The 11,922-nt window shown below is 44.6% G+C and overlaps 1 protein-coding gene across 1 annotated transcript; it reads left to right on the top strand.

Moving 5' to 3' along the window:
• The first annotated feature begins 546 nt into the window (after nucleotides 1-546).
• On the top strand, nucleotides 547-11,154 carry ren (renin). Its single transcript, XM_061682703.1, has 9 exons — nucleotides 547-623; nucleotides 4,664-4,811; nucleotides 5,040-5,163; nucleotides 5,262-5,380; nucleotides 8,712-8,908; nucleotides 9,479-9,601; nucleotides 9,683-9,824; nucleotides 10,812-10,910; nucleotides 10,993-11,154. The coding sequence occupies exons 1-9, from the start codon at nucleotides 547-549 to the stop codon at nucleotides 11,152-11,154; spliced, it is 1,191 nt and encodes a 396-aa protein (XP_061538687.1).
• Nucleotides 11,155-11,922: the final 768 nt, after the last annotated feature.

Genomic DNA, 11,922 nt, shown 5'->3' with positions numbered 1-11,922 from the left:
ATGTGCATTGTTCATCCTTGTCTGTTCAAAGGGAAATGTACAGAACACTTAAAATGAGAGAAGAACTGCAATTAATTTGGAGTAACTTGAATCCATTGAAAGCTTGGTGTCCATTCAATTATTAGCAATCTGCACAGCTTCCAAAAAAAATAATATAAAAAAACCTGGTACACGTGAATCCCCTGCTTTCTGTCATAAATGGGATCCATGAGGTCAAAGTGCAGACATCTTACTGGGCAGTAGGGGTTGTGTGACCAATGGGGAAGTGCCTGGGGTGGAGGGGTTTGGTGGGGTGGGGGGGAGTGAGTGGAGCAGAGGTCTTTTTCAAGTGGTCACCTCTGGGAAGGCTCCCATCCAGAATCACTGTTGTTGAAGAGGACAGCGGTGATGGTATAAAACAGTTGGGGGGACCTGACGACTCAGCCAGTGCCTCAGCTTCCACCATCATAGACTCACCATTTATAAAAGAAGAGTATCCAATCATCTTGATCCAGCTTCCATCATTGGCCTTCTACTTTTTTTCCTTCCAGCCTGCTAGAAGCCACCATGGCAGTGTTGATGGCTTATTGGTTAAGTTTGGTTGCTGTGTCATGGACAATGAGCACAGGCCATGCTTTGAGGAGGTAAGAGGCTTTTTCTTTGACAGCAACTATTATATATGTTGATACTGTTGATTTAGATGAACTGATTACAATAGTGCCATTATTAGTTAATGATCCAGGAGGTACCCTTCAAGATGCTTTTACAAAGAGAGCTGGATATGAGATGAGTCACACACTCACTCCAAATAATTAAGGTGCTTCAGCGGTTCTACTGTATACTTAACCCCTAGTTTCATATTGCACCCCTGGATCCATGTAGCACTATTATACACATCTGGGGCTCTTTTTGGGGTTCATTACCAGTTATTTAGAAAGGTGATAGTTATATATAGTATCTCTGATTATAACGACAACGACCATGGGGTTGTTTAGATCAAGGGTGTCAAACTCATTTTAGTTGGCAGGTCACATTCACCCCAATTTGATCTCAAGTGGGCCAGAGGCAGTATATTCGTGGCTCAATAAGCTATAAATAACACATATTACATTTTTTCCCTGTTTTGGTGTAAATAATTACGAGTACATTTGGAAAATATTCACATTTATTGAATATTACCTGGCGGCAGGGTGGACGACTAATTAGAACATCTGCCTCACAGTTTTGAGGTCATGGGTTCAAATCTGAGCTGTGGCCTTCCTGTGTGGAGCTTGCATGTTCCCCCTGTGCTTGCCTGGGTTTTCTCCCCAGTTTGGGTTTTCTCTCCGGTTTCCTCCCAGATTCCAAAAACATACATGGTAGGTTAATTGAGAACTCATGTAAAACATGTGTACGTGTAAATGTGAGTCTGAATGGTTGTTTGTTTATGTGCCCTGCGATTGGCTGGCGAGCCATCCAGCGTATACACTTTCACTCACGCAATGTCAGCCGGGATAGAGCAGCACAGCCGTGACCCTAGTGAGGATTAGCGGTGAAGAAAATGTATGGATGGGTAAATCATGAGCAATTTGAAATTTCCTAACAAAAACAATAGCAATTTCAACATTATGAATCTTTTTTTTTCTTTTACACGTGCAAATTATAAAAGTGGCTCTATATGCACTGTTTATAAAACAACTCTGAAACTCTCTAATTCATTTTAAATTTACACAAATGTCCAGAGTCATCTGGAAGTTTTGACAACCTCAACTGACTCATCGCATCATACAAACTAAAGTGGTAACTACTCAGAAAGAGTGTCAGTTATCCACCTACTTTGTAAATGTTTCCATAAAAATACATACAAGTTGTGGCAGTGCATGAAAAAAAAAAAAAACACAAAAGGGTTCCACCAAACCAACCTCTTTTGAACTAAAGCTAAAGGCTGACAATTCCCACAGGCCGGACTGGACCCCCTGACAGGTCGTGGTTCTGGGCCTTCGGCTATACATTTGACACCCCTGCTTTAGATAATATATCACAATAACCTAGGCCCATATTTGGTCAATTTAAAAAAATTTCACAAATCTATACCATTAGCCAGTCCCCATGTGGGTCTGTTATTTTAAAAAATTACTCACCAATCTAGCGTAATCTAATGTAGGTAAGTGTTGAAAATGACTTGCGCTTTTTGACAAAGCATTCGTAATGGCTCAAATAACATTTAGTTTACTGTGGTTTCATGAAAAGTGATGGTTTTGGAGATATGAGGATTATGCCCGACGCCAGCAATATTAGGATGAAAATCCAAAAATCATTTGGGTCTAATTTGTTTCTATGTCGAACCATTGTATAATGGTTGGTTCTAGAACCATAAAATTTAGTTCCATAAAGCAGTTACCCTAAGCATATAAACCAGAGAAACACATTTGACTACTATGTAGAACCTTTATTTTTTTAGATTGTAAATCCAGATGTGACATAAAGTATTTGTTAACAGCAATATGGCTTTCAGCTGGCCTGGAGAAGAAAAGAAAAAAAAGGTCAGGTGTGAAACGTTACACCACTATTTAGCCCTTCAGCATTCAGCACTGAGTTTTGTGTGTTTTGATACTACACTGCGGGTCTAGGTGGAATGGCCCTCTTCGTCGGTGGTTGTCCGGCCTAATGGGCCCAACCTGCGGAAGCCATGCCTCTTAATCAATCACTTTGCACACACTCACACCATTCACTGTATATATTTCCCACTAATCACATCTGGGCACATACATATATCAAAGGGTTCCTGTGGGACTGGTATGGGATCGAGAGGGTGTGGGGGTCAGATTGGGTTTCAGTACGTCTGTGCTGTTTCCCGGTCCGTGCGCCATGCCCTTCCGCCCTGCCTGCCCGCCTGGATTTTAAATGCATCACACACACTCCCCATGTTTTAATGCACCACATACTCTTGGGGGTGGTGGGTCGTGGGTGGGGTGTGGGGGGGGGGGGGGGGGGGGTGTTTGGCTGGTAGGCAGTAGTGCCTGGCAGCCCTGTCCCCACCCCTTCAGCTCACTGACCTCTCCAGATTTTAATGCACCACATTGTCCCTACCCCACACGGGGGGGGGGGGGGTAGGGACAATTACTGCTAGTCGGGGACCTGGCAGTCATAGTAACAGGGGGGGGGGGAGGTGGGTCTCACTTACTTGCATGGCGGTGCTCCCAAGGCCGGGCCCCCCGGGCTGGATGACTGGTTGGTGTTGGGGCTGCTCCTTGGGTTTCGCCCCCCTTGTCGTTCCCCTGTCGGGTGCCCCTAACCGCCATCCTTTCCAACAAACAAGGGACACTCTCCCGCCCTCGGGCTGGGCGGGCACTGGCTGCATCGCGGCCCCTGCGTGTTGGGGGACGTCTGTCTCTCCTGGGGGTGGAGGGGGTGTGGGGTGGCGGCGCGTGTGGGGCAATGGGTGGGGTGTGGTTGTTGGCTGGGGGGGTGGCATTGGGTCCCTGTGGCCCCCGCTGGGTGGCTGGCTGTCAGGGCGCCTCGGTGGGGCCGGCGGAGTGCCCTGGCTGCTCTCGGGTGGACACCTGGGCCTGATCCCGCCCGTCGATTGATTGGGTAGGGTCCTCAGCCACCGCGGTGCGGCCACAGGAATTACAGGACACTTCTGTCAGTCTTCGTGCATGTAAAACGGTATCAATTCACTTGTATGTATCCGCAGGCACACACCTCTTACTGTAACAAATAACTCATGAATATGCAAATCGCTTGTGTATCCCCTCACTTATAATCTCGTCCTGTACACTATTATAATTTACATAATTAATGCCACCACACTTAATTTGTACAGCCGGGTTCACGACCCTAGTCCTGCATGCTTCTTCTCCTGTCCTTGTCCTGTTCTATATTGTCCTGTCCTTCCCTAACAGGGTGTAGCACTACAGCCCCATGCTACACTCCTATTTAACGTTTCATCGTTGTAGATAATGTAATGATTTACTTCTCTTATCCTGTTTACAATTAGTGCTTTGTCTTCTGTCTTTGTTTCTTTCTCCCTTCTAGAAACATTGTTCTGTTCGACTGATCAAGTCTGATTCTCAATAAACCTCAATTATAATACCACAGTGGAAGCTTAAAAACTCCACTGTGACACAGTAAAACTGTTTCGGCATAAAAGGGATGCAGATTTTCCATTCTGCTTGACCTAACAGCCGAACAGGACAAAAAAAACAAAAAAAGATACTACAACCAAAGGAGCAATGTTGGCGGGGCAACTCAGTGTACCGTTAATACAGAACAGAAATTAAAAAAAATCCATCTTTTAAAAGGGGCTACAGGATGCAATCTTAGCCACCCCCCTCATAATAATTTCTCCTTTGAAGAAAATGAACCACATCAATCAAAGCAATGAGGACAGACCACACAACAAACACCAAAAGACAAAAAACAAGTTTATTTTTGTTTACAACTATTGCTTCTAGCTTTTGCTTCATATTTGTGTATTTCTTTGTTTTTTTCTGGCTAGGATATGACAGTTAAGAAGCCTGCATTTTATTAGTGGCTGGAAGCTGGAATGATGACCAGTAATATAGCGTGTCACTGGATATGGCATCAACATCGTATTATACTTTTGTATTCTTTCAGCAATCACATGCACCAGGCTGTTTGCTGTTTGTCTTTCTTCTGGCTCACAAGGTTTGAGTTTCCTGCTTGTCAACTCTGCTTCCAGAATAAGCCTGAAGAAGATGCCATCTATCAGGGAGGCACTGCAGGATATGGGGGTTTCAGTGGAGCAGGTGTTGACTGAGTTAGCACAGATGGGCTCACAAGACTTCAGCAATGGAACTGCACCCACTCCTTTGACCAACTATTTGGATGTGAGTCAATTTGGTCCACACAATGTTAAGGAATTAATATCACATGTTCTCTTGGTCAGACATTGAAATGTCAATACTAACAAGCTGACCGGGTTACTTTAAGATATATAAAAGGTGATAAATACATATATATATTCTTGTTGTCTACATCATACTTTCAGTGTTGAATTTCATAGTCCAGATGGGAATTTTCAGCATGAATATAATTGTTTTCTTTATCTCTAACAGACACAGTACTATGGAGAAATCAGTATTGGCTCTCCAGCTCAGATGTTCAATGTAGTATTTGACACAGGCTCAGCCAACCTGTGGGTTCCCTCGCAAAGCTGCTCCCCTTTTTCCACAGCCTGCTGTAAGTGTCACACACATGCAGCAGAACTGTTTGCTTTGAGTGTGTATGTGCACGGTTCCCATAACTTCAGTTGACTCAAATGAACTGTGACCTTCTAGTTACTCACAACAGGTATGACGCCTCCATGTCTCGCACTTACATGGAAAATGGAACAGGATTTTCCATCCAGTATGCCTCAGGGAATGTCAGAGGATTCCTCAGTGAGGATGTGGTTGTGGTGAGTTTAAAATTCACAACCTGTGCTGTCCATTGACATGTTGTGATGAAATTATTTGCTTGATTCATAAAGTGTTCTTAAAAGAACACATCTCCGGAAGTGCCTGTGAGTTGACCCCAACTGGCATTCACCATCAAAGCCATTTTCTTATCAGGCATATATGCTGTTAGATTATGGGCACATTCAAGGCCCCACCACATCATTTTATGTAGCCCGCGAAAGCAAATGGAGTGTCTCTAGCTCATGTTTCTTTCTAAAAGCTGTAACAAAATTGAGAATTGTCTGGATTTTTACTAATGTTGAGATTATGCAAGCCTTTTTTTTAACCGACCGGTGCGTGCTAACAATTTACGGGGAAACTTGTTTATTAACTAATAAGGCACAACAAATTAATAACAATTGTTCATGAATCTGACACGATCTTTTTAAGGAAGGTAAAGTAAAATACACTTTTAAATATAATAAAGTGCACCCCCTCTTGCTTAACAAATGGTTTGATCCACGCAATCCCTACCACCGCTCCCTGACTGGGCTTTGAGTGCTGTACTTGCACAGTTAATACGCTGCCTTCCAGTGATATCGTGCAAGTGCCAATTGGTTTATTGACACTCCCAGTTGAATTTAACTGTGAAATAAAACATAAACCAAAGAGAATTACACATTGGGTCTTTAAAACAACCGCATAACCTTTAAGGCCACAAGCCTAATGTTACCACAAAATTGGAAACACTAGACAGGCTAACGAATAGCATCTATGTGGCGGTGTTATAATGGTTTAAGAAACTGATATTTGAACACATGCATACCGACAATATAAGAATATTCATGGGGATGTATTTTTTATTCTCTGCCAAAAACAACTAATATTACTCCGGATTGCTGAGGCACATGAAGTAGTTAAGTGAAACTGCTCTTCATTTGTCTGCATGATCCATCCATCCATCCATCCAATTTCTACCGCTTATCCGAGGTCGGGTCGCGGGGGCAGTAACTTTAGAAGGGACACCCAGACGTCCCTCTCCCAGCCACTCCATCCAGCTCTCCCGGAGCGATCCAAAGGCGTTCCCAGGTCAGCCGAAGGACGTAGTCTCTCCAGCGTGTCCTGGGTCGTCCCCGGGGTCTCCTCCCGGTGGGACGTGCCCGGAACACCTCACCAGTGAGGGGTAGGGGAGGCATCCGAATCAGATGCCCCAGCCACCTCATCTGGCTCCTCTCGATGTGGAGGAGCAGCGGCTCTACTCTGAGATCCTCCCGGATAACCGAGCTTCTCACCCTATCTCTAAGGGAGAGCCCGGACACCCTGCGGAGGAAACTCATTTTGGCCGCTTGTATCCGGGATCTTGTTCTTTCGGTCACGACCCACAGCTCATGACCATAGGTGAGGGTAGGAATGTAGATCAACCGGTAAATCGAGAGCTTCAACTTTCGGCTTAGCTCTTTCTTTATCACAACGGATCGATACAAAGTCCGCATCACTGCAGACACTGCACCCCCCACAGAACCCCCCGAGGGACACGGTCGAACGCCTTCTCCAAGACCACGAAACACATGTAGACTGGTTTCGCGAACTCCCACTTCTTAAAAAGGGGGACCACAACCCCAGTCTGCCAATCCAGAGGCACTGTCCGCAATGTCCACGCGATGTTGCAGAGGCGTGTCAACTAGGACAGCCCCACAACATCCAGAGCCTTGAGGAACTCCGGGCAAACCTCATCCACCCCTTGGGCCTTGCCACTGAGGAGCTTTTTAACTCCGCCCCTCTCTTCACCCGAGTATCCAAGACATGCGGTCGCAAGTCCGATGACACGACCAGAAAGTCGATCATCGAACTGTGACCTAGGGTGTCCTGGTGCCAAGTGCAGGACTCCCTTATGCTTGAACATGGTGTTCGTTATGGACAATCCATGATGAGCACAGAAGTCCAGTAACAGAACACCGCTCTGATTCTGATCGGGGGGTGGGGGGGCGTTCCTCCCAGTCACGCCCTTCCAGGTCTCACTGTTATTGCCCACATGAGCGTTGAAGTCCTCCAGCAGAACGATGGAATCCCCAGCAGGAGCGCTCTCCAGCACCCCCTCCAAGGACTCCAAAAAGGGTGGGTACTCTGAACTGCTGTTTGGTGCATAGGCACAAACAACAGTCAGGACCCGTCCCCCCACCCGAAGGCGGAAGGAGGCTACCCTCTCGTCCACCGGGGTGAACCCCAACGTTCAGGCGCCGACCCGGGGGGCAATAAGTATACCCACACCTGCTCGGCGCCTCTCACCGTGGGGAACTCCAGAGTGGAAGAGAGTCCAATCCCTCTCGAGAGGACTGGTACCAGAGCCCAAGCTGTGTGTGGAGTCGAATCCGACTATATCTAGTTGGAAATTCTAGACCTCACACACCAGCTCGGGCTCCTTCCTTGCCACAAAGGTGACATTCCACGTACCTAGAGCCAGCTTCTGTCGCCGGGGATCGGATCGCGAAGGTCCCTACCTTCAGCCACCGCCTAGCTCACACTTCACCCAACTCCTACGGCCCCTCCCACAGGTGGTGAGCCCATGGGAAGGGGGACCCACGTTACCCTTTTAGGCTGTGCCCGGCCGGGCCCCATGGGTGCAGGCCCGGCCACCAGGCGCTCGCCTTCGAGCCCCACCTCCAGGCCTGGCTCCAGAGGGGGGCCCCGGTGACCCGCATCCGGGCAAGGGAAACCTGAGTCCATTGTTTGTCGTCATCATAAGGGGTCTTTGAGCCGTGCTTTGTCTGGTCCCTCACCTAGGACCTGCTTGCCATGGTGACCCTGCCAGGGGCATAAAGCCCCAGACAACCTAGCTCCTAGGATCATTGGGACACACAAACCCCTCCACCATGATAAGGTGACGGTTCAAGGAGGGGTTGTCTGCATGACTGCATCATATATCTGTCCCCGGTGGTCAAGTCGCAATGAATTAATCATGATATACGAACTGTTTAATTCTCTACATTCCATTTAATTATGTTGTTATTATTACATATATATTATAAAGTGTGATTTTCCTCACATTACAGAAATGTCTATTGTTTTTTTTGGGGGGGGCAGAGGCTGGAATAGATGAATGACATCTCCATTCCTTTCAATGGGGAAAGATGATTTGAGTGTTTTGAGTTACAAGTTTGGTCATGGAATGAATTAAACCTGTACCTCAAGGTACCACTGCACTTTTTATGAGAATGTTCTGGAGTAAAAGTGAAAAAAAAAATGTGTGGATAGCCACATTATTAATGAAAAGTGTGGTCTTAAAAGCAAATTTGTCTGTCAGAAGGACTTCTCATGTTCATTCATCTCATCTTGTCATTCTCTGCCTTCAAGGTGGGTGGGATCCCCGTGGTCCAGGTGTTTGCTGAAGCGACCTCCCTGTCTGCCATGCCCTTCATCTTTGCAAAGTTTGACGGCGTCCTGGGGATGGGCTACCCGAATGTGGCCATTGATGGTATCATTCCAGTGTTTGACCGCATCATGTCTCAGCATGTCCTCAAGGAGGAAGTGTTCTCTGTTTACTACAGCAGGTATGTGGAGGTCGGCAGACTCACTTCCATTGGTACAGTTGGTGTTTTTCAGAAAAATAGAGATGCATTCATCCTAAATTAAGGCTTAACAATGTGTAAAATCGCTTCTAAAGGACTGAAATATCACCAGTCAGAGTCATATTGTTATGTGTTACATTTATATATTTTTTATTTTTTTTAAAAAGAAAAGAAAGGCTGCAGTAACAAGAAATAGTGTGAGTAATGAACAAGAAACACATAATGTAAGATGTTTTTTCAACTTTACTTTTGACAAAATTTGCTTTCGACAAGCAAGAAGCCAGGGATTATCATAAAAGCCAAACAAAAATCTAGGTTCTATACTTTCGGTTGCTGTCACACTTGTAGTACAGTATCAACTATTTGATCCGGTTCTGTTTAGAGGAGAAAAAAAAAAAAACAGTTCTACTCACAGGAATGACAGATAAAAAGACCATCTCAAACACTTTTGTCGTGAAAAGGAAGTGAAACGCTTACAATGTTGACATTGATATTTACAACATTACACTTTCTTATTTGAAAGAATCCTGGAAAAGAGTGTACTGCTTTCAGGGACCCACAACATTCACCTGGTGGAGAGCTGGTTCTGGGTGGCACAGACCCAAACTACTACACTGGAAACTTTAATTATATGGACACCAAAGAGATGGGAAAGTGGGAGTTAGTAATGAAAGGGTAGGTTTTCATAACCTGATACCTCCAATAGTTCACATACAACATCTGTTCTATTGTCCATTTGTTTATTCAATCTTTTAGTGTTTCTGTGGGAACAGAAATGATATTTTGTGCAGAAGGGTGCACAGCTGTGATCGACACAGGCTCGTCTTACATCACAGGCCCAGCCTCCTCCGTTTATGCCCTGATGAAAAGCATCGGAGCACAGCTGGATGAAAGTGGTGTAAGTTTTTTATTTTTTTTTACATGTTCAAAATGGCTTCATGATGAAAATATTTGCCCTCTAGAACAGAGGTGTCAAACTCAAATTCACGATGGGCCAAAATAAAAAATTGCAACAACGACACGGGCCAAACTCAATATTTAATGAAAAATCTCTGTGATGTGCATGCTTCCCTTCTCTCCGGAAATGTAGCGTTAAAGTTTATCATATGACAACAAACTTAAATTTTGCTTAAACACTGAATCTGGAATAAACAAACTTTAATATTATAAACACGAGAAATCAAATGTGCTATAAAAGACGTCAGTGGTATTTGTTTGCTGTTTTGTATTTAAATAGATAACATGAATTTTTCTGTCTCTCCATCCTCTATTTAGCTATCTCCAACTACCTTTCTTTTTGATGTAAATCTTTTTTCAAAGGCCAACAACAAAACAACCCCAAAAAATAAGAATATCCTTCAATAAAAATCCAAACTTCAAACTATTAACAGTCCCTGCCTAGGAGTTGATAAAGGGCATTAAAAAAAAATCATCAATTCAATTGTTATATTCTTTGTTACAGCCACGTTGCTCCGCACACGACAAACAGGTTTATCTTTTACTTTAGTGAACAGACAATCTGCCTCCCACCTGTCTTGGAAGTTAACCGTTTTCCATCTGTCGTTTGGCCATTTTTGGGAAGGGGAAGTGTAAATTTGCTCGAGGAGACCGGTAGCATGGTTGCTAACGACTGCAACAGAAAGGGAAGGGGTGCTCGCCGGTCTCGACTGATGGGCCAACACACTAGCAAAGCATTCTGGGAATTGTAATATTAGTGGCGCATGTGCTATATACTGGCGGGCCAGCTCTAATACACATTTGATATTGTCTTGCGGGCCAAATATAATTACATCGTGGGCCAAATTTGGCCCCCGGGCCTGAGTTTGACATATATGCTCTAGAATGCCCTGCCCATCATTACACCATAACTGATGTTTTCAATTAGTACAAAGTCAACTGTGACACTGTGAAGACATTGCCAAGTATTGCTTTTCATCTTGGTGGCCACGAGTACTCCCTCACCCATGAGGACTATATTTTGCAGGTAAGTTGGACAGCAAATGCTGAGTCATTCAAATTTATAGTACTATATATTGTCAGTCATGGGCGATTTACTGTGGCTCCAGCAATCGCAGATCGAGGGGGATGTCTGCATTGTTACCTTCAGGGGCTTGGATGTGCCACCCCCTACAGGTCCCATTTGGATTCTGGGAGCCAACTTCATCGCCCGCTACTACACAGAATTTGATCGTCGCAGTAATCGGATAGGCTTTGCTGTAGCAGTCTAACAACACTAAAAAGTTAACGCTATTTTCAACTTCCTGCTACTGGCTACACACCTTTCACTTCTGTGGTTCAAAAACTCCAGCAGCCTATTAAGGATTCATCCACCATCATGCTTTGCTTCTTTGCATTTCTGCCGTCTTGTTCTGCCAAGTTTTGTTACACTGAACACCTTCTGTTTTCTATTTATAAATGTGTAAAAGTCATTGCAAAAGGTGTCTGTGTGTCTCGCCTGTTTATGTCAAACGGAAATAAAGCTGTTGGCGTTCCGATGGATGAATAGCTTTGTTGATTTCATTCCGTGATCAGGAGGTTTTATGTTAAGATGAAAACAAATGGCTGGTTGACTGTGACTGACACAATGCCTGTGGTTGATTTCAGCTGGCATATAATCAGTCTCACATCCGTCTAGCCACTGTATATCCATTCATCCCTGTCCAATGCTTTCTGCAGCTCATGATTACAGTAGATTTGGCAGACATAAAATGAGGATCATTTGAAAAAAAGCAGAAGTGACTCGAAGATAATAAAATAATAAAAGTGCCATTTTATTAGAAGCTCATGTCACATATTTTGTCTTCTAATGCAAATCGAATCAAGTGACTGGTGATTATCATATCCGCAAATTGTTTGCCATGGATTCTGTCTGTCGTCAGTACACAGTGAGCCAAAGATGCACGTTTACGTTCATGGGACAGTTTTCTCAATCGAGTGCCCAAAAGGACACCCTCATTGTTAAGTCAAGTTTATTGATATAGGCCTTAATCACAATG

This window comes from Phycodurus eques, chromosome 1, assembly GCF_024500275.1.
Source record: "Phycodurus eques isolate BA_2022a chromosome 1, UOR_Pequ_1.1, whole genome shotgun sequence".
NCBI lineage: Eukaryota > Metazoa > Chordata > Actinopteri > Syngnathiformes > Syngnathidae > Phycodurus > Phycodurus eques.
This window is presented reverse-complemented; position numbering and strand designations above follow the sequence as displayed.